At 40.8% G+C, this 24,619-nt stretch overlaps 1 protein-coding gene across 4 annotated transcripts in view; it reads right to left on the bottom strand.

Annotated features, from left to right (window-relative positions):
• Positions 1–11,418: 11,418 nt before the first annotated feature.
• The window catches only part of COLGALT2 (collagen beta(1-O)galactosyltransferase 2), a 135,376-nt gene continuing 122,175 nt past the window's right edge, over positions 11,419–24,619 (bottom strand). For all 4 annotated transcript variants that reach the window (XM_082401822.1, XM_082401821.1, XM_082401820.1 and 1 more), the window contains 2 exons: positions 15,904–16,110; positions 11,419–14,408 (listed from right to left, as the gene is read on the bottom strand). In XM_082401822.1, coding sequence (XP_082257948.1) covers positions 14,132–14,408; positions 15,904–16,110 — 484 coding nt within the window. In that variant the 3' untranslated portion in view covers positions 11,419–14,131. The remainder of the gene's footprint in view (positions 14,409–15,903; positions 16,111–24,619) is intronic.

The raw sequence follows: 24,619 nt of genomic DNA, 5'->3' as shown, positions 1-24,619 counted from the left end.
AGTGGTATCGAGAAGTTTCCCCGACGTCAACCCTCTTTTTCTACAGGGCTGCCGCAATGGCACCAGTTACAACCTGTATCCACAGTTCCACTATGAGAAGTTATTTCCGTCATGTTTTGCATTACCGTTTCCCCTAGGATCTCTGTTAAAATGAAATAATTCTGGAAGGGATTATTAGGCTAGCCTAGGCTAAAGTAACAAACCATGAAATCTCAGTAACTTACTTAAGATATGACACGTTGAAAACTGAACTAGGTATCGCAAATCGGGCAGCTCTCCTTAGCGGCTCCAAGGATCCAGGCAGCTTCCATCTTGCAACTCCGCCATCTCAGATTTTTCCTTCAACTCCCAGTGACGGTAGAGAGAACTCACAACTCTTCCTGACTGCCTTAGACGAAAGGGACCACATCACTTCCATTCACAGTGCATTGGCCAGTCTATGGCCCCAATCTAAACGCAGGGGAGGTGGGGAAATGGAGGAGGACACCTGGAGTAGACGAGCATTTCCGTCCCCGCACAAAGGAGTTCTGTCTTCTCACTAGGGTGCATGACTTTGTTCATCTTCCCACATTCTCCGAAAAGTGTTTGGAGGAGATGGCAGTGAAGACTTGAGATGGGGGCTGCACAGAGCAAAGGAAGGGTTGAAGAAAGAGAGGTGCTCAAAGGAGGAGAAAAAACAAGAGTAATTTAATTTTGTTTAGAATTAGCCTTATAGAATTTATTTCTAACATGCGGTCACCACCAGTTTACATGCTTCTAATGTGGTCCCTACTTTGACTAAACTAGGAGCTACTTTACAGACGTAGTTGTATGTCAAATTAAAAAAAAAAAAAATCTAGGAAATTTAAAGTGTTTACACATAAACTGCGAGATTCAAATAGAAGCCAGACAAATTTAGTTAATTTAAGACTCCGAATTAGAAAACCACCCCTTGGTGTGGTTTTTCAACATCTCTACCCAGAAAACTGTGTGGAAGCAATTCGCTTATTTAACAGTTTGAGGTATTTAACATTTTAAGAGGTAGAAGGAATCTTTCTTACAAATAATGTAGTCCTCGCCCTCGTATTACAGATCCCGGGGCTGAGGCCCAGAGCAGTTAAGTCAGTTGCCAAAGGTCAGGGGCAGGGCTCTGAATGACCAAACCCTGCTATGTGGGTGTCACAGTGGACTGAGCTTTCCTGACAGATGCTCCTCTACAGCCTGCTGGAGCTGGAGAGGACGCCTGGGGTCTGTTGGCTCCATCCCCAGCCTTCCAACCATGTGAATTTCCAAAAGCTACGTGTGAATTTCCACAGGCTACCTTGGTTAGATGTGCATCTGGTTGGTTCTGGCAAGTCTCCAAGGAGAGATCTGCTGCTGGTCCGAGCTCTGCTGCCTGTTTTCCTGACCATCATTTCATCTCGCAGATGATGGGGAAACGGGGCCGTAAGGACCAGGATGACATTGCGAGTTAACGCCCACCTAGGATGCATGATGAACCCGTGGGGTGGGTGAAAAGCACCAACTGAATGAGGAGTTAAAGGAGCGAACACCAGTGATCAGTATCGAGTACTTTGTCACAGTTTCCTCAAAAGCATTTTTATTCCTACGATTGGTTCAACTCAGAGCAACATTTTGTGCTGCAGTCACAATCTCCCACACAAAGGGTACCGGTAAATCAAGTTGAAAAAAGAAGTAAATGATTTAAACTGTTTCTAGATTGCTCCAGCCGTTTAAAAAAAAGATGGGTTGGCCCAAAAGTTCGTTCGGGTTTTTCATACCATAGCATGGAAATACCCGAACGAACTTTTTGGCCAACCCAATACCAAGGCACCAGTTTCAAAATGGGCGAAGCATTCTAAATAATACCTTGCCCCCAGATGTCTACTTCTGATGATCCTCGTTTATATAACATCTGACATCCAAGCCTCCAGCAAGTCAGCGAATTGGTCTAATCAGCTAAAAAAAAAAAATTAATATATGAGATTTCATAGACGGGAAGTAAACAGGGGATGGGGTTGCAGAGCTTCTTTATACATCAGGCTGTGTGTGTGAGAGAGAGAGAGAGCGCGAGTGAGAGAAACATTAGATATTAGTGAGGAAACAAGAAATGAGACAGACTCTCTCTCCAGAAGCTTTGCATGGATGCAGTTTGGTGTGGGTGGGATCTGACTGCCTAGCTCTGACTCCCAGCCCACTTACTATCTTAGGCAAGTCATTTAGCTATTGCTTCATCTAAAAAGTGGGGATTGAAAATAGTTCCTACCTCTGGAGGCTCATGTAGTATTACATTACACAGCGCACGTAAAGAAAGCACTTCTCTCTGGCGCTTACTTTAATAGTTCACTGCTGTTATTCCTGGGAAGCTCGTGGCCTAAGGGGAGGGCGTGCTCTCTTCCTAGAAGCCCTCCAGCCTCCTTCCCTAATAAGAAGCCACACAGGGCAGATGTGACACTCAGACATGGGACTTCAGATGCTTGAACAGCACCCTGGGAAAATCGAGCCTGCTATTGCTTTGGGGAAAGACTGACTCATGGAGCCAGAGGGCAGCCAGGGCTCCTGCAGCTTGCTCCACAGCCCCGCTCCAAAGAGGCTGGGGAGAGGGGAGTGTGGGCCCAGCGCAGCCCTGACCACGGTGCCTCCTGGCGGGGCTGAGGCTGCACAGGGACACACACTGGACGGGCTCAGAAGGGAGCCACTGGCCCGTGTGAAACAGCCCTGAGCTGGAGCATCCCCCTCCCAGAGCCTAAGGTGATTCCTGTCAGGGTCCCCACCTTTTTTGGATTCCTTCTGTGGTCAGGGAGGGACAGTTCTCTCACCAGAAGCTGAGCCCCCATTCCCCTGTCCTCCCAGACCTGTATCTTTCTTTCCCTGCAGAATGGGGCTCTCTGCTCTGACCCTCCCTCAGTCCAGGGATGACTCACATGCAGGACAGTGAATTGTTGCTGTTCCACAGGCACTGGGGGCCCCGGGCATCCCAATTATTCCTTTGCATGCTGTCCAGCTCACTGCCACCTCAGCCTCTCCCACTGTTGCAGGTTTGCAAGGATAAAATAGTCATTTTAAGGACTTGGGTTGCCACTTCCATTCCAAGCCTCTCTTCTACTATATTTTTTCCCTCTGGTTCCCTCCCTTTCCAGCCTGTGCACCAGCCTCACTTCTCCACTAATGAGCCTGAATCTGTTTTCTTATCCCCCTGCCCTTGCACTTCTCTCCTGGACTTGAACCTCTGTGCTGTGCCCTGGAAGCTGCCTCTTTCCTCTCCCCTCTAATTCTCTAAGTCCTGCACCCCTCATCTGTCCCCTCCCTGCTCAGCTGTGGGCATGGTTTCCTCCCTGTGCCCATCCTAAACAGTAATATCCCCTTCAAGTCTTCCCAATTCGTGCTGGCATTTTACAGAGCAGTTAAAACCCTTCGGACCACACCATCAATACAAACATCTCAACTCCTGTCTGAGGGTCTTCCCCAAACTGCCAGTTCCCTTTGGGAGAGGACACTTTGTCACAAGTTATTTTCTAAGCTTCTCTGAAGAACAGAGAGAGAGGGCTGTCCAGGACACTGAAAATCACGTTCCCTCATGAGCAAGAGCCCCAGACTCCTGCCCAGCCTCCCCTAGAACAGGAAGCACCCAGAGGAGCCCCCTCTGGACCAGCGGGGTGGGGCACAAAGCTGGTGTTCAGACACAGAGATTTGGTCAAAGTGCCCACAGCAGAGGAAGCCAAGCTGAAGAAACTCCAGGGAGGGGCAGAAAAATAAACTCAGTAAATTAAAAATAAAGAGAAACCAGTGTTCAGAGGTGATCCTTCATTCTTTCCATCCCTTTTGAGGTCATACGGGAGGGCGGCTTGGGGCTGTGAGCGGCCTCCCTGGTGTGGCAGGAGGGACCCGAGCTAAGATCATCTCAATATCAGTACACCTATGGGTGGAGGCAAAGACACAGGCCACCCTAGGCAAATCTACAGACCAGAAAGGAAGCCACTTTCCAGCCCAACAACAAATTTTAATGGAGCCATTCCACCACTTGCCTGGAACCCATTCAGTATTTAATAATTCTGTCAAATTCTTCCTGAAAGCACACCTAAACTCTTCATGCTGCAATTCAAGCCATTTCCTCATTCCGTGTGCATAATAAGAGAAGGCACCATTTTCTCCTCCCACTAGGAAGCCTGCACAAGCCTCTAAACCAGCCTCACCCACCAGGGGGCAGACACCAGAAGCAAGAAATATACAGTCCCACAGCCTGCGGAACTAAGTCTACAAATACCCTACCCTGGGACCAGCTGGTCCCCAGACACTGGGTGATGAGAGGGGAGTGGACTGCTGGGACACATAGGACATCCCCTACAGCGGGGGCCACTTCTCCAAGGTCAAGAAACGTAACTAACCTTCCACACATATAAAAATACAAATAGAAGTTTAGACAAAATGAGATGGCAGAGGAATAAGTTCCAGACGAAGGAACAAGATAAAACCCCAGAAGGATAACTAAGTGATGTAGAGATAGGCTATCTACCTGAGAAAGCATTCAGAGTAATGATTGTAAGGATGACCCAAGAACTCAGGAAAAGAATGGATGCACACAGAGCAAGAAGTTACAAGAAGTTTTTAACAAAGAGTTAGAAAAAATAAAGAACAACCAAAGAGAGTTGAAGAATACAATAACTGAAATGAAAAATACAAGAAGGAATCAATAGCAGAATAAATGAGGCAGAAGAACTGATAAGTGAGCTGGAAGACAGAGTGGTGGAAATCACTGTCATGGGATAAAATAAAGAAAAAAGAATAAAAAGAAAAAAGCACAGTCTGAGAGACCTCTGGGACAATATCAAACACACCAACATTAACATTATAGGGGTCCTAGAAGAAGAATAAGAGAGAGAAAGAGCCTGAGAAGATATGTGAAAAGGTAACAGCTGAAAACTTCCCTAACGTGGAAAAGGAAACAATCACCGAAGTCCAGGAAGCACAGAGAGTCCCATACAGGATCAATACAAGGAGGAACACACCAAGACACATAGTAATCAAATTGACAAAAATTAAAAATAAAGAGAACATATTAAAATCAACAAGGGAAAAACAACAAATAATATACAAGAGAATCCTCATAAGGTTATCAGCTTATTTTTTAGAAGAAACTCTGCAGGCCAGAAGGGAGTGGCATGATATATTTAAAGTGATGAAAGGGAAAAACCTACAACCAAGAATACTCTACCCAGAAAGGCTCCCATTCAGATTTGATGGAGAAATCAAAAGCTTTACAGACAAGCAAAAGCTAAAAGAATTCAGCACCACCAAACCAGCTTTACAACAAATGCTAAAGGAACTTCTTTAGGTGGAAAAGAAAAGGCCACAACTAGGTACAAGAAAATTGCAAGATGGGAAAGCTCACTGGTAAAGGCAAACATACAGTAAATGTAGGAAATCATCCACAGACAAACATGATTATCTAAACCAATAATTGTGAGAGGATGAGAGTACAAATGCAGAATCTTGAAATGCATTTGAAATGAAAAGACCAGCAACTTAAAACAATCATATATATACACAAATATCAAAACATACATATATCAAAACCTCATGGTAATGGTAAACAAAAAATGTATTAATAGATATACACACAAATAAGTAAACAGAATCCAAACACAACACTAAAGATAGTCGTCAAAATACAAGAGGAGAGAACAAAAGAGGAAGGGAAGAAAAAAGACCTGCAAAAACAAATCCAAAACAATTAATAAAATGGCAATAAGAACATACATATAGATATGTACATGGATTAAATGCTCTAACCAAAAGACAGATAGGCTGAATGGATACAAGAACAAGACCTATATATATGCTGTCTACAAGAGACCCACTTCAGATCTAGAGACACATACAGACTGAAAGCGAGGGGATGGAAAAAGGTATTCCATGCAAATGGAAATCAAAAGAAAGCTGGAGTAGCAGTACTCATATCAGACAAAATAGACTTTAAATTAAGACTGTTACAAGAGACAAAGAAGGACACTACGTAATGATCAAGGGATCAATCCAATAAGAAAATACGACAACTGTAAATATATATGCACCCAACATAGGAGCAACTCAATATATAAGGCAAATGCGAACAGCCATAAAAGGCGAAATCAACAGTAACACAATAATAGTGGGAGAATTAAACACCCCACTTACATCAATGGACAGAACATCCAGATAGAAAAATCAGTAAGGAAACACAGACCTTAAGTGACACATTAGACTGGATAGACTTAATTGATATTTATAGAGCATTCCATCTAAAAGTAGCAGAATACACATTCTTTACAAGTGCACATGGAACATTATCCAGAATACATCTCATGCAGGGTCACAAAGCAAGCTTCAGTAAACTTAAGAAAATTGAAATTGTATCAAGCATCTTTTCCAACCACAATGTTATAAGATTAGAAACCAACTACAAGAAAAAAACTGCAAACCGCCCCCCACATACAAACACCTGGAGGCTAAACAACCTGCTACTAAACAACCAAAACAATATGCTACTAAACAACTAATGGGTCACTAAAGAAGTCAAAGAGGAAATAAAAAAGAATACCTAGAGACAAATGAAAATGAAAACGTAATGATCCAAAACCTATGGGACAGAGCAAAAGCAGTTCTAAGAGGGAAGTTTATAGCTATACAAACTTACCTCAGGAAACAAGAAAAACCTCAAATAAACAACCTAACCTTACACCTAAAGCAACTAGAGAAAGAAGAACAAACAAATCCCAAAGTTAGAAGAAAAGAAATCATAAAGCTCAGGGCAGACATAAATAAAATAGAGACTAAAAAACAATAGAAAAAAATCAATGAAACTAAAAGCTGATTCTTTGAAAAGATAAACAAAATTGATAAATCTTTAGCCAGACTCATCAAGAAAAAAAGGGAGAGGGCCCCAAATCAATAAAATTAGAAAGGAAAAAGAAGTTACAACTGACACCACAGAAGTACAAAGGATCATGAGAAACTACTACTATCAACTATATGCCAATAAAATAGACAACCTAGAAAAATGGACAAATTCTTAAAAAGGTACAATCTCCCAAGACTTAGCCAGGAAGAAATAGAATATATGAACAGACCAATCACAAGTGCTGAAATTGAAACTGTGATTTTAAAACTCCCAACAAACACAAGTCCAGGACCAGATGGCTTCACAGGGAAATTCTATCAAACATTTAGAGAAGAGTTAACACCTATCCTTCTGAAACTATTTCAAAAAATTGCAGAGGAAGGAACATTTCCAAACTCAATGAGGCCAACATCACTCTGATACCAAAACCAGACAAGGATACTACAAAAAAAGAAAATTACAGGCCAATTATCACTGATGAACATAGACACAAAAATCCTCAACAAAATATTAGCAAACAGAATCCAAAAAGACATTAAAAGGATCACATACAATGATCGAGTAGGATTTATCCCAGGAATGCAAGGATTTTTCAATATCTGCAAATCAATCGGCGTGATACCCTACAATAACGAATTGAAGAATAAAAACCATATGATCATCTCAATAGACGCAGAAAAAGCTTGATAAAATTCCACATCTATTTACAATAAAAACTCTCCAGAAAGTGGGCACAGAGGGAACCTACCTCAACATAATATAGGCCATATATGACAAACCCACAGCTAACATCATACGTAATGCTAAAAGCTGAAAACATTTCCTCTAAGATCAGGAACAAGACAAGGATGTCCACTCTCGCCACTATTATTCAACATAGTTTTGGAAGTCCTAGCCATGGCAATCAGAGAAGAAAAAGAAATAAAAGGAATCCAAGTTGGAAAAGAAGAAGTAAAAGTGTCACTGTTTGCAGATGACATGATACTATACACAGAAAATCCTAAAGACACTACCAGAAAACTACTAGAGCTCATCAGTGAATTTGGTAAAGTTGCAGGATACAAAATTAATATGCAGAACTCTGTGGCATTTCTATACACTAACAATGAAAGGCCAGAAAGAGAAATTAAGGATGCAATCCCATATATCATTGCATCAAAAAGAATAAAATACCTAGGAATAAACCTACCTAAGGAGGCAAAAGACCTGTACTCCAAAGACTATAAGACACTGATTAAAGAAAAATCAAAGATGGTACAAATAGGTGGAAAGATATATCATGTTCTTGGATTGGAAGAATCAATATTGTCAAAATGACTATGCTACCCAATGCAATCTATGAATTCAGTGCAATCCCTATCAAATTACTAATGACAGTTTTCACAGAACTAGAACAAAAATTTTTTAAATTTGTATGGAAACACTAAAGACCCCAAGTAGCCAAAGGAATTTTGAGAAAGAAAAATGAAGCTGGAGGAATCAGGCTCCCTGACTTCAGACTATACTACAAAGCTACAGTCATCAAAACAGCATGGTATTGGCACAAAAACAGAATATAGATCAATGGAATAGGGTAGAAAGCCCAGAAATAAACCCATGCACCTATGGTCAATTAATCTATGACAAAGGAGGCAAGAATACACAGTGGAGAAAAGACAGTCTCTTCAATAAGTGGTGCCAGGAAAACTGGACAGCTACATGTAAAAGAATGAAACTAGAACATTCTCTAACACCACATACAAAAATAAACTCAAAACGGATTAAAGAACTAAATGTAAGACCGGATACTATAAAACTCCTAGAGGAAAACATAGGCAGAACACTTTTTACATAAATCGCAGCAACATCTTTTTGGATCCGTCTCCTAGAATAATGGAAATAAAAATAAAAAAACAAATGGGACCTAATTAGACTTAAAAGCTTCTGCACAGCAAAGGAAACCATAAACAAAAAGACAGCCTACAGAATGGGAGAAAATGTTTGCAAATGATGCTACTGACAAGGGATTAATCTCCAAAATATATAAACAGTTCATATAGCTCAATATCAAAAAAACAAACAACCCAATCAAAAAATGGGCAGAAGATCTAAATAGACATTTCTCCAAAAAATACATACAGATGACCAAAAGCACGTGAAAAGATGCTCAACATCACTAATTATTAGAGAAATGAAAATCAAAACTATAATGAGGTACTACCTCACACTGTTCAGAATGACCATCATCAAAAAGTCTACAAATAATAAATGCTAGAGAGGGTATGGAGAAAAAGGAATCCTCCTACACTGTTGTTGGAAATATAAATTGGTACAGCCACTATGGAGAAGAGTATGGAGGTTCCTTAAAAATCTAAAAATAGAGCTACCATGTGATTCAGCATTCCCACTCCTGGGCATATACCTGGAGAAAACCATAATTGGAAAAGATACATGCACCCCAGTGTTCATAGCAGCAGTATTTACAATGGCCAGGACATGGAGGCAACCTAAGTGTCCATCAACAGATGAATTGATAAAGAAGATGTGGCACATATACACACATATATGTGTATATATATGATATACACACACATATATTATACAATGGGATATTATTCTGTCATTAAAAAGAATGAAATAATGCCATCTGCAGTAACACAGATGGACCTAGAGATTATCATACTAAGTGAAGTAATCCAGACAGAAAGATAAATATCATATGATAGCACTTATATGTGGAATCAAAAAAAATGATACAAATGAACTTATTTACAAAACAAATAGACTCACAGACATAGAAAACAAACTTACAGTTACCAAAAGGGGAGGCTGGGATAAATTAGGAGTTTGGGATTAACATATACATACTACTCTATATAAAATAGACGACCAAAAAGGACCTACTGTATAGCACAGGGAACTATACTCAATATCTTATAATAACCTATAATGGAAGAGAATGTAAAAAAAGTATATATTCACATACATATACACATATATAATTGAATCACTTCACTGTACATTGAAACAAACATAACATTGTAAATCAAATATATTGCAATAAAAAAAATTTTTTTTAATTAAAAATTAAAGAGAAGGCACCATTTTCTATGTAATCTGTTAACACAATGTACTAAAACCTATCATTTCTCTCTTTTCCAAGCAGGCAAAAACAAAACCATAAACAACATACTGGCCACCACTGGCCAGACTCTTCACCCTTGTCTCAGCCACTCTGCTCGATTTAGGGAATGCCATCAGCCCACTCACAGGGAGGCCCCTCCCATGTCACTGCTCTCTCCTCCTGGCTCCCCTCCTACTGACACATTTAATCAGGAAATCTCCAGGGGAGGAAGGTTCTCTCTGAGATAACAAACATCCCCACAAAGCATAAAATATGGGTGAAATGATTATTTCCAAGGCTGCCTGTGCTGAGCTTTCTGAACAGATCATCCGTGACATGCTATTTTATCAAATGACCAGTCTCACTTTAACTCTCACTTTGTCATTAGTTAAATCCTCACTGAATTAATTTCTTGTCAGTCATAAAGATCACTTACTTGGAAAGAATGTCTTGAAAGCACATTGTAGAAGCCTCTTGGGAAAACTCATCTTTATCTTACAGTTACTAATTAGATGGATTTGTTCCAACTGTAAGTGAAAATATTCCCATGTGCGTAGCTGAATGGGAATTTTGTTTCCGACACCAACATTTTACTGGAAATCTCTGCATTGTCTGTCAGGAGAGTAACCAAACTTAGAATTTCCCCCAGAAAAAATGGCCTCTGCATTCGTGAGGATAGTCTGGAGCAGGAGGGTAGCCGCCTTGCCTTGCCATCGTTATCGGGTATCAAGACTGTCTCCTGTCAATAACCCCAACACATAGCTGACTCTTCGGTCCTACCCAGCTCCCCATCACTCCCTAGTAGGCCCTTCCACAGGCCCATACCTTCACAGTGCCTGGAAACCATTCCCACCCTCTGTGCCCAACCCTCCTCCCTCTCCTAAACTCCCATTCATGCTCCCAAACCCAACACAACTGTCACATTCCCAGCAAAGCTACCCCCAATGACCCCCTCCTTCAGCAGAACCAGGTTCCCTGGGTCCTATGGCCCCTTTTGTTCCAGCCCCTGAAAGAAAGCCATCCTACTTACATGGCTGCTCCCTTGGACCACAGACCCCACAGCAGTAGGGGCCTTTTCTAGACCTCTGAGCATCTCAGTGCCCAGCACAGGGCCTGAAACAAGGGAGCGCTCACACCTGGTTTTTGAGGTTTTGGGGGAGCTTGAGCTGAAATACAGGGGGTCATTGAGGCCAACATGGGTTCTCCTTTTTTTGCCCCAAGATGAATCTCTTTGGCCTGGGACAAGCATTTCAGTATCTTTTGATGAATGGATAGATAGGCTGACCAATAGCACAGAAATGCAAGATGAAACCTCCGTCATCACCCTCCCACTGGAGGCCTAGAATCCTTTTTGGCTTACCCACCTCTCCAGCAGTCTAAAACATCTCTCACTGAACAGGAAGGCTGGTGACCACCCTCTGTTCTTTGCCACAGGGATTGCATAGCAGCGATGATTACCTTTGGCCTCTGACATCCTTGGCCAGTGCAGACCTGGAAATTCCAGCAGTGTTGGCTGTTGACCAGCGTTGGAGGAACAAATGAACAATCATAGAGTTGCACATTTTTTAATTTTTCACAAAGTGCTCTAGAAGGCAAGTAGTTTATCACTTCCCCACCCTGAAATGACAGAGCATGAAAGACAGTGTAGGATGCTGGGATGCTGGCTCTTATTTTCCAGAGTTCCTGGAGCAGGCCCCAGTGAACAAAGCAAGGCCCGTGCAGTGTGTCGTCTGCATATTGTAGACACTCAGTCCACACTCAGCAGCACCAGCACTGCTGAAGTCAGGGCCGTCCATCCAGAAGATTACACCTTGGATCTCAAGATCCAGAGAGGGTTTAACTTCCAGAGGCAGACAGCAGGTGCCATGATGGAGGCAAAGTCCTCTGACACTGCGAAGGTCTAATGTCTTGACTTAAGGCTAGACGGGAGGCAGGAAAGAATAATGAGGTCAAGGAATCCCTGGATTGCTGAAGAGATGACCTTCTAAAGAAATGCTGTGTCTGCAGCTCACAATGTTCACAATGAAAGAACACTGCTTGGGATTCTAGACCTGAGTGGAGAAAAGCAACGGCTGGGCTAACAGAGCCAGAATTTTATTCACAGTAGAACAGTCCTAATCTAAAATTCTAGAATTTATGAACAATGTCTTTTAAGAATGAGAATTCATAAACCCACCAGGCCAGCTGACAGGGAAAAAGAAAAAATAAAACACCAATATTCTCTATGAAACATAACCACACAAAAATTAATTAAATCTTCCTTCACTCCCAATACCATAGCCACTGCCCACCCCTTTAAAAAAAAACAACATGAAATTCACACACATTTGCACACACTCAAATACACAAACGAAGTACAACATACCCAAGGAAACCTTAGGAATCGACTAAGGGTTTTTCACTAGCTCCCCAGATGCTCTGTTTTTCTAGACAAAGAGTCAAGCTCTGATAGCTAAGTCTAAGCAGTAAAAATCAGGCAGCTGAGATCCCTTCCCTCAGTCTCCTGGCTTATTGGTCAATGCAGAAGAACCAACCATAAGTCAAGAGGGAAGGCCAAGGCTGGTGTTCTGTGGAAGAAAGCCTGCCGGGTTGTCCTGCAGCCTGGGGCCCTCATGGGGAGCAGGGAGCTTGGTGCACCCAGCAAGGCCACCCACGGGTTCTGCTCCAAAGAATGAAGCTCAGAGTCAACACCCAAGACACGGAGAGAGGAGCGTGTGTGGATGGGATGCTTGGGGAGGGGATTTCTGGAGACCAAGTTTTACTGCTTGCAGGCATGAGAACAGAAACCTAAAGCAAACCATCATGAGATATCCAAGGATCACAGATCGTGGAGCTGAAACAGATGATGTAGTCCAACTCTGCATTTTACATAAAATCCATTTATGAAGAAAGCAGAGAGGTGGCCTGCCCAGGATCCTGACTCTAAGGATTCCCTGGTTGTTGGTCTAACTCAGTTGATCAGTCCATTGTTTCTAACCAAGGTCTCTCACCTGAGGTGGAGAATCATTTGTTTCCAGAAGGTTAGAATCTCCCACTCAACAGGCTTCCCTGTAAGAGTCAGGCTGGGAAATGCAGAAGAACCAGATTCTGGAACCAGCGTGTCTACACTCACCACTTCCCAGGGGGCAATAAAAGCCTGACACATATGTTTCTCTGCCTTATCCTACAGACATTTCCCCCACATTTTGTAAAATAAATAATTCAAAATAGAATGAAAATCTCAGGCAAGGACTGTTTCTGGCCTGAAAACGTGCTCTGCCTCTTAACAGTGACTCATAAAACTCACACCTGCAATTCACTCCCAGGCTCAGGGAGGAGGGGACAGTCTGACGTGCTGGGGCAGCACATGAACCCCCGGGACAGCAATTACACACCAGTCCCAGCCCCTTATATATTAAATTTATCTTCATAAATAGAGCATCCCAACTCAAGTGACCATAATAAAGAAGGCCAAAGTTTGAGTGTTTTCCTCAAATATCTACACAAACCCTCAAATATCTACGGAACTATATCCTCACGGCAAATGGACACCTCTTCATGGGAGCTTCCATTGCCATGATAGTCAAATGCCAAGTCACACACAGACCCAAATACCCATCCCTGTTGGGTAGTGGGGACTAAGATGAAAAAGTCACTTTGCAATAAGGCTCATGGCAAAATGCCTTTAAAGAAAAAGCCCAATTAATTTGATTTTAAATGATCTGATTCCCCCTCCCCCACACCCCGAACTTGGAACATACTCAAGCTTTCAAGGTCACATCTATGACATAAAATGGGCCCACTAGACCAATAGATGTGGTCCAGTTGACTTGGCTGCCAGGCCTACCCATTTATTGATGTGATAGTGTGGTGATCACCTTTCCCTTGGACGAATCTCTGAGCCATGCTGTTCAACCTCAATGTGGGAACCAGTATCATATGGGTAATGAACTGAGGGACAAGGTGTCTGGATTGAAGTTCATCTTAATGGTTGCCATAAAGCCTATTTTCTAGCCATCTAGGAAATTTGGGTTTAGTTTCCCTATTCTCTTCCCCTGTCAAAAACATACTAATTTTGATCAATCACATTAGACCACTTTGGTTAGATGATCGTGACCACGAAAAGAAACTGGAACAAACATATCAACAGCCCATTAGGAAAACAAAAGGGCAGTAAACCCCCCATGGAGCCCTCATAGCTCATCTCTCGAAGGCACAGTGTCCAGGGACGTTGGCGGTGGCAGGGCCTCTGTGTTCTTGGCATTGCGGTAGATGTGACCTTGCTTCCTGGACTTCCAGGCATGTGTCCTGTCCCAGTCAGTGGCCACTGTCTCATTGTCCCAGATGGTTGAGGTCTCCGTGTCACTCAGATACCCTGGCTGGCCTGTGTAGTGTGTTGGGTAGATGAGCAAGGGTTCTGCAGAGAAGGCTTTCAAGTCCCTGGATTCATAATGCTCCATGTACTCAGCACTGAAAACAAGAGGTGTACAGGTGGGTGAGGGGGCAGGACACTTACAGAACAGGGGAAAAGAGCCCCACTTGTTATCTCTTAAATTCTCATAGATTCATTTGATTATTTTTCAAGTTGTGTCCTGTGTGGAAAATTTTAGTCTACGAACACAATACAGTTTTCTTTAAAAGCTTTCAGATGGTCTAAACAAATGCGCAAAGAAAAAGGTCAGGATGTTTCTGTTGTATTTGGATAGACTAGTTTAAAAATGAATTTCAGGTCTTATTCTAAAAATTAAGGATTAAGCTCTGTTGGACCATAATAATAAATAAATGTGATCACTTTGTAGAAAATGCTCTGTTCCAGGATTAATAAATTAGACGGCTGGGAGCTGGATGGCAGTGAAGGGTTGAGTGATGTGGTGTAGGCTTGGAGGCACACCAGCGTGGCTTTGCATTCCAGCGACAAGTGAGTGTAAAGTGGAGGGACGACTTGCCCTCCCTCCCTGGGCTCCTGTGCAGATTACATGAGGTGACATCTGCTTGGCTGCTAGGTCTCAATTTCCTTTCTGTTGAGGGGATGATGACTGACCTCCATGTTTATGTTGGGAAGCAGAGATAAAAATCAGTCTCCGACATGTTGTCCATCTTTACTGAAGACAGGAGACAAAATGAGCAAGACGCAGGACAAGAACACTCAACTGCTAACATGAAGACCATCTAGGGAGGAATCACCCAGCAACTGAGAGAAGAAGCCAAGGTTAGAACCTGGTCTTCTGCTCCAGTAATGAATTTAAGGAAGCATTGATCAAGCAGCTATTATGTATAGAGTTTGGACTAGGCTCTAAGGACACAGAGATAAAAGATGGTTCCTGCCTCAGGGGCTCATAGATTATTGGGGAGACTGACACATAAACCCATAATTTACTATGCCCTTGATAAGCACTACGTCAGAGTGAACTCCCGGGCTACAGGAACCCTAGCATCACACTGCCTTCTTCTATGGACACCTTGCTCAGAGGCCACCTCCACTCTCCCTGAGCCTCTAACACATCTCTGTGATCGCAGGTATCACAATATATCACAATGACTGTTCTCGAGTCTGGGTTCCTGACTAGCCTGTGAGCTACTGCCTGGCCAACAGTACACACAATGAACTAAGAAATGAACAGAAAAATCTGAGGTGTTTAGGAAGATGACCTTCACCTTGAGGTGTATATGGGTTTATGGAAGTAAGAAAATCAGAGATGAGAGGACTGAGCAGATTACGTCCAGTTAAACTACCCGCTGGGTATTAAAGAAGACTCCTATGCAAGACTCACCATTTCTGCCTCACCTTCCCCATCTGTAAAAGGGGATAATCACTCAAATCGGCCTCTCTGGGTCATGATTATGGAAAGATCATGTAGGAAAGTAGTACCCCTTAAAAAATATTAAGTATTACCCAGAAACCAAGTAGTATAATTCATGAATGGATTGTGCTCAAGGGATAGGCAGGCAGTTCAGGGTAACTCACACAGGATGCTTGTTGTACATGATTGGCAGAAACTCATCCACTGGTAGCATCTTCCCAAAAGGATTAGCTCCAACAAGCTTCTGTGCTCCTTCCAGAGAGATGACATAGCCCAGAGTCCAGTAAGAATAGTCAGCTTCGACCAGATTTACCACATTGGGCACAGCTTTCTCTGGCTCTTTTAGTTGCATCCTCTTCCTGCCAATATAACTAAAAGGAAATGGGTGGAGGAGAAAATTCCAATTTTAGTATTAGACATCCATAAGAATGGAGCACAGCTTTGCAGACTTTTGAAAGCTTGGACCAAGTGTGTCTTATTTAAATGTATCACACAACAAGGCAAATCACATCAACCATGGCTGTCATCTCCCATCAACAGGGCCATTTCTGTGGCTCCACTTATCAACATCCCAACTATTCTTGCCTAGCAGACTGTTAAAGTGTGAAAGTTGAGATGTAGAGATTAAAAGATCTTTCAGAGGTTGGAGACAAGATGGCAGAATAGAAGGACTTGAGCTCACCTCCTCTTACGAAAACACCAAAATCACAACTAACTGCTGAACAACCACCAACAAAAAAGACTGGAACCTACCAAAAAAGATATTCTACATCCAAAGATAAAGAAGAAGCCACAGCAAGATTGTAGGAGGGGCGCATCTGTGATACAATCAAATACCATACCCACTGGGTGGGTGACCCACAAACTGGAAAATAATTATATTGCAGCAGTTCTCCCACAGGAGTGAGAGTTCTGAGCCCCACATCAGGTTCCCTGTTCTGGGAGCTCTGACATTAGGAGGAAGAGCCCCCACAGCATTTGGCTTTGAAGGTCAGCAGGACTTGATTATAGAAACTCCACAGGACTGGGGGAAACAGAACCTCCACTCTTGGAGGATGCACAAAAGGTCTCATGCACAGTGGGAGACAGGGCAAAAGCAATGACTTCAGAGGAGCCTGGGGCAGAGCTACCTAATGGTCTTGGAGGGTCTCCTGAGTAGGCAGGAAAGAGACTGTGGCTCACTGTGGTGACAAGGACACTGGTGATGGAGGTACTGGGGAATACTCATTGGTATGAGCTCTCCTGGAGGCTGCCATTTTGACACCAAGAACTGGCCCCACACAAGAGCCTGTAGGCCTACAGTCTTCCTGAGCCCACAGCTGCCTCCAAACACACCCCTTGACACAACCCTGACCACCAGAGAGACAAGACCCAGCTCCACCCACCAGTGGGCAGGTACCAGTCCCTGCCACCAGGAAGCCTGAACAAGCCTCTAGACCAGCCTCACCCACCAGGGGGCAGACACCAGAAGCAAGAGGAACTATAGTCCTGCAGCCTGTGGAAGAGAGACTGCACAAAAAGTTAGACAAAATGAGATGGCAGAGGAGTACATTCCAGAAGAAGGAACAAGATAAAACCCCAGAAGAGCAACTAAGTGAAGTGGAGATAGGCAATCTACCTGAAAAAGAATTCAGAGTAATGATAGTAAAGAGGATACAAGATCTCAGAAAAGGAATGGAGGCACAGACTAAGAAGATACAAGAAATATTTAACAAAGGACTAGAAGATATAAAGAACAAAGTTGAACAATACAATAACTGAAATGAAAAATAGACTAGAAGCAATCAATAGTAGAATGAATGAGGTAGAAGAAAGGATAAGTGAGCTGGAAGACAGATGGCTAGAAATCACTGCTGCAGAACAGAATAAAGAAAAAAGAATGAAAAGAAATGAGGACAGTTTAAGAGGCCTCTGGGACAACATTAAACTCATAAATATTCACATTATAATGGTCCCAAAAGGAGAAGAGAGAGAGAAAGGGCCTGAGAAAATATTTGAAAAGATAATAGCTGAAAGCTTCCTTAACATGGGAAAGGAAGCAGTCACCCAAGCCCAGGAAGTGCAGAGAGTACATAGAGGATAAACCCAAGGAGGAACATGCCGAGACACATAATAATCAAATTGAGAAAAATTAAAAACAAAGATAAAATATTAAAAGCAATGAGGGAAAAGCAACAAATAACATACAGGGAATCACCATAAGGTTATCACCTGATTTTTCAGGAGAAACTCTGCAGGCCATTAGTGGCATGATATACTTAAAGTAATAAAAGGGAAAAACATACAACCAAGCATACTCTACCCAGCAAGGCTCTCATTCAGATTTGATGGACAAATTAAAAGCTTTACAGACAAGCAAAAGCTAAGAGAATTCACCACCACCAAACCAGCTTTACAACAAATGCTAAAGGAACTTCTCTAGGTGGAAAAGAAAAGGCCACAACTAGAAACAAGAAAAGTATGAATGGGAAAGCTCACCAGTAAAGGCAAACATACAATAAAGGAAGAAAATCATCCACACACAAATATGGTATCAAAACCAGCAATCATGAGGAGACTACAATACAGGATATATGAAATGTACTTGAAATTAAGAGACCAGAAACTTAAAACAATCTTGTATTTATATAGACTGCTATATCATTGTAACCACAAACAAAAAAAAATCTACAATAGATATACACACAAATAAGAGAAAGGAATCCAAACAAAACACTAAAGATAGTCATCAAATCACAAGAGAACAAAAGAGGAAAGGAAGAACGAAGACCTACAAAAACAAATCCAAAACAATTCACAAAATGGCAACAAGAACATACATATAGATAATTACCTTAAATGTACACGGATTAAATGCTCCAACCAAAAGACATAGATGGGCTGAATGGATACAAAAACAAGACCCATATATATGCTGTCTACAAGAGACCGACTTCAGACCTAGGGACACATACAGACTGAAAGTGAGGGGATGGAAAAAGATATTCCATGCAAATGGAAATCAAAAGAGAGATGGAGTAGCAATTCTCATATCAGAAAAAATAGACTTTAAAATAAAGACTATTACAAGAGACAAAGAAGGACACTACATAATGATCAAGGGATCAATCCAAGAAGAAGATACAACAATTGAAAATATATATGCACCCAACATAGGAACACCTCAGTACATAAGGCAAATGCTAACAGCCATAAAAGGAGAAATCAATAGTAACACAATAATAGTGGGGGACTTTAACATCCACTTACATCGATGGACAGATCACCCACACAGAAAATCAGTAAGGAAACACAGGCCTTAAATGACACAATAGACCAGATAGACTTAATTGATATTTATAGAGCATTCTATCCTAAAGCAGAATACACATTCTTTTCACGTGCACATGGAACATTCTCCAGGATAGATCACATGCTGTGCCACAAAGTAAGCCTCACTAAATTTAAGAAAATTGAAATCATATCAAGCATCTCTTCTGACCACAACACTATGAGATTAGAAATCAACTTCAAGAAAAAAAACAACTAAAACAAAACAAAACACAAAACGCGTGGAGGCTAAACAATGTGCTACTAAGCAACCAATAGATCACTGAAGAAATCAAAGAGGAAATCAAAAAATACCTAGAGACAAATGAAAATGAAAACGCATTGATTGAAAACCTATGAGATGAAGAAAAAGCAGTCCTAAAGGGAAGTTTATAGCAATACAATCCTACCTTAGGAAACAAGAGAAATCTCAAACAACCTAACGTTACACCTAAAGCAACTAGAGAAAGAAGAACAAACAAAGCCCAAAGTTAGTAGAAGGAAAGAAATCATAAACCTCAGAGCAGAAATAAATGAAATAGAAACAAAGAAAACAATAGAAAAGGTAAATGAAACTAAAAGCTGGTTCCTTGAAAAGATAAAATTGATAAAACGTCAGCCAGACTCAACAAGAAAAAAAAAGGGAGAGGGCTTAAATCAATAAAATCAGGAATGAAAAAGGAAAAGTTCCAACCAACTCCACAGAAATACAAAGGATCACAAGAGACTACTACTATCAACTATATGCCAATAAAATGGACAGCCTAGAAGAAATGGACAAATTCTTAGAAAGGTACAATCTCCTAAGACTAAACCAGGAAGAAATAGAAAATATGAACAGACCAATCACAAGTACTGAAATTGAAACTGTGATTTAAAAACTCCCAACAAACAAAAATCCCAGACCAGACGGCTTCACAGGCAAATTCTATCAAATATTTAGAGAAGAGTTAACACCTTCTGAAACTGTTCCAAAAATTGCAAAGGAAGGAACACTCCCAAAATCATTCTATGAGGCCACCATCACCCTGATACCAAAACCAGACAAGGATACTACAAAAAAAGAAAATTACAGGCCAATTATCACTGATGAACATAGACACAAAAATCCTCAACAAAATATTAGCAAACAAAATCCAACAAGACATTAACAGGATCATATACCATAATCGAGTGGGATTTATCCCAGGGATACAAGGATTTTTCAGTATCCACAAATCAGTTTGATACACCACATTCACAAACTGAAGAATAAAAACCATTATGATCATCTCAATAGATGCAGAAAAAGCTTTTGATAAAATTCCACATCCATTTATGATAAAAACTCTCCAGAAAGTGGGCATAGAGGGAACCTACCTCAACATAATAAAGGCTATATATACAAACTCACAGCTAACATCACACTTAATGGTGAAAAGCTGAAAACATTTCCTCTAAGATCAGGAACAAGACAAGGATTTTCACTCTTGCCACTTTTATTCAACGTAGTTTTGGAAGTCCTCCACAGCAATCAGAGAAGAAAAAGAAAAGGAATCCAAATTGGAAAAGCAGAAGTAAAACTGTCACTGTTTGCAGATGATATGATTCTATACATAGAAAACCCTAAAGCTGTTACCAGAAAACTACTAGAGCTCACCAATGAATTCTGTAAAGTGGCAGGATACAAAATTAATACACAGATATCTGTTGCATTTCTATACACTAAAAACGGAAGGTCAGAAAGAGAAATTAAGGTTACAATCCCATTTACCAACGCATCAAAAAGAATAAAATACCTAGAAATAAACCTACCTAGGAATGCAAAAGACCTGTAACTCCACAAAGTATAAGACATGATGAAAGAAATCGAAGATGACAAGACATACCATGTTCTTGGATTGGAAGAATCAATACTGTCAAAATGACTATACTACCCAAGGCAATCTACAGATTTAATGCAATCCCTATCAAATTACCAGTGGCATGTTTTACAGATTTAGAATTAAAAATCTTAAAATTTGTATGGAAACACAAAAGACCCTAAAGAAAAACGGAGCTGGAGGGATCAGGCTCCCTGATTTCCAGCTATACTATAAAGCTACAGTAATCAAAACAGTATGCTACTGGCACAAAGAGAGACATATAGATCAATGGAACAGGATAGAAAGCCCAGAAATAAACCCACACACCTATGGTCAATTAATCTACAACAAAGGAGGCAAGAATATACAATGGAGAAAAGATGTCCCTTCCATAAGTGGTGCTGGGAAAACTGGACAGCTACATGTTAAAGAATGAAACTAGAATATTCTCTAATACCATACACAAAAATAAACTCAAAATGTATTAAAGACCTAAATGTAAGACCGGATACTATAAAACAGAGGAAAACAGGCAGAACACTTTTGGACATAAATCACAGCAATGTCTCTTTGGTTCCACCTCCTAAAGTAATGAAAATAAAAACAAAAATAGACACATGGGGCCTAGTTAAACTTAGAAACTTTTGCACAGTGAAGGAAACCATAAACAAAATAAAAAGACAATGTACAGAATGGGAGAAAATATTTGCAAATGATGTGACCTACAAGGGATTAATCTCCAAAATATACACACAGCTCATGCAGCTCAATATCAAAAAAGCAAACCACCCAATCAAAAAATGGGCAGAAGATCTAAATAGACATTTCTCCAAAAAATACATACAGGTGGCCAAAAGCACATGAAAAGCTGCTCAACATCACTAATTATTAGAGAAATGCAAATCAAAACTACAATGAGGAATCAACTGACACTGGTCAGAATGCCCATCATCAAAAATTCTACAAACAATAAATGCTAAAGAGGGTGGGGAGAAAAGGGAACCCTTCTACACTGTTGGTGGGAATGTAAATTAGTACAACCACTATGGAGAACAGCATGGAGGTTACTTAAAAATCTAAAAATAGAACTACATATGATCTAGCAACCCCATTCCTGGGCATATAATCCGGAGAAAACTGTAATTCAAAAATGTACATGCAGCCAATGTTCAGAGCAGCACTATTTACAAGAGCCAAGACATGGAAGCAACCTAAATGTCCATTGACAAAGGAATGGACAAAGAAGATGTGGTACACATATACAGTGTAATATTACTCAGTCATAAAAAAAGAATGAAATAATGCCATTTGCAGCCACATGGATGGACCTAGAGATTATCATCGTAAGTGAATTAAGTCAGACAGAGAAAGACAAATATCATATGATATCACTTATATGTGGAATCCAAAAAAATGATACAAACGAACTTATTTACAAAATAGAAACAGACTCACAGACTTAGAAAACAAACTTATGGTTACCAAAAGGGTAAGGTGGAGGGGAGGGATAAATTAGGAGGTTGGGATTAACACACACACACTACTATATATAAAATAGATAATCAACAAGGACCTACTGTATAGCACAGGGAAATATACTCAATATTTTGTAATAACATATATGGGAAAAGAATCTGAAAATTATAACTTAATCACTTTGCTATACACATGAAACTAACACAACATTGTAAGTCCATTATACTCCAATATAAAATAAAAATAAAAAACACTTCATGACAAAAAAGGTCTTTCAGATCATTTCCCAAAGATGGTATAGGATTTCTAGCTGTGTTTACAGTGGTTGGAAGGGGACAACAAAGGCCAGATGTGAGAATCCTGAGTTTGCTTTCAAGTCCCCAGAGTTTCAGCCTGGGGACTTGATATTTTCTGCACAGTTCTCCAAATTCTGGTGGTAAACATAAGCCAGAAAATGCTTTGGGAAAGATACAGTCCACAGTAAAAGACCTAGGAAGCCAAGAGTAACCCCAAGGGGGTTTCCTCCAGGGGAGAATGAATGACAACATCTGCCTGGCTTTCTCCCTCTCACCCAGCTTTGCCTATGCTTCCTCCTGGGTCCTGTCTTCCATGAACAACTTCTGCAACACAGGATGTACCCTCAGCCATTCCTACCTTCCCTAGTCTACTCATGCATCTGTGATCCATTACTTTTGTCTGGAGCCTAGTTGTTTCCACTTGCCTGGACCAAGTTGAGGAGGTACGGCTTCCCACCTGCTACGTAAAGCTGACTTGCTCTATTTTGCCCTAAAACTATCTCTTTCAACATTCAAGGGATCCCACTTATCGAAACATCCTAGGATTTGTAGAATAAGTCTATGTTCACCTTCAGTTCTTCTGAGGACAAATATACCTGTCTCTCAGCCACTGTCTCTTCAGAGCAAAGAGCCTGAACTTCTCTCATGTACCAAGTGGAAGAGAAAATCCTACTGAGCCCTTGAGATGTGGCCAGAGTGACTGAGGAACTGAGTTTGTACTCAATTTATTAATTTTACTAAATTTAAATTGTAAGTAAAAAATTGAAGATGTATAAAATAATATTTTCTGTTAGACAAAATGTATTACTTCAGTAGGACTACAGTTTACTTCAACAGTTGGAAATTTAGCATCTGGATTGAGATGTGTTATATGCATAAAATACATACTGGATTTTGAAGACAGTATGAAAAAAAGAATATAGACTATCTCATTAATAGTTTTAAAATATTGATTTTATATGTTAATATTTGATATGTTGGATTCAATAAAATGTATTATTAAAGTTAATTTCACCTATTTTTATCTTTTTAATATGATTACTAGAAAACTTTAAATGATGTTTTTCACATTATATTTCTACTGACATGCTGCCCTAGATGATTTCAATGGCTTGTTCTATTCTTCCCACTTACTGTTTTCTTTTTCTGGAGAAACTTAACACTGCAGTCATAGACAGTCGATCTGGTTTCATGTTTTGAGTTCCAATAACATTTGCCTTATTCATTTCAGAAAATGAGATGTGAAAAATTTGAAACCACTAATTCTGTATGATTACATAATAGATTTCAATGGAATATTTGGACTTGATCAGTCTGGGAAATTTAGGAAACATCTTTTTTTCCTGTATCCTTACCAGGACAATAACTTTTCTTTCTTGGATCTGTTGGTACTTTGTCCTGAGAAATGCATCAACCAAATTGGAAGTGAACTGGGATGTATGTCACCTCTAAGCCTTAGAATCCCCAAGTCCAGTCCTCTGTGATTCCAAGGCTTAAGTGAAAATCACCTTTGCACATGTCATGTAAGCACAAAATAGCTTTCGGGCTCCATGCCTGTGGGGCCTTAACCACAGGCTGCAGAGCCATAGATTCAGAAAGGCTGAGGTGCGGGGACATCTGGAGGATTTTAAGAACAATGATCTGAAGAGACAGTGCACAATCTAATCACATGACAGGGTGCCAGTCTCTTTATTACATAGTCCTGGGTCTATTTCCCACAGGTTACTTGAGCCATTACTGGGTTTCTTTTGAGCTCGGAATGGTACATTTTCTAAGAGAACAAGTATTCCACCTGGGACCATAGTTAAGTTTCCCTCTGAGGATGGGAGGAGCAGAGACAGCTTGTCTGCTGCAGCTGCTCCGAAAGAACAGCCTCTGATTTGATGAAACTGCCTTTGACACAGAGCTGGGAAGTGAACATAATGCTTGGGAACTTTCTGCCTCATTGGAGAGAA

Source organism: Balaenoptera borealis (assembly GCF_965194805.1).
Source record: "Balaenoptera borealis genome assembly, chromosome: 1".
Classification (NCBI taxonomy): Eukaryota; Metazoa; Chordata; class Mammalia; order Artiodactyla; family Balaenopteridae; genus Balaenoptera; species Balaenoptera borealis.
Note: the sequence above shows the minus strand (reverse complement) of the source record. Positions and strands in the feature narration are given on the sequence as shown.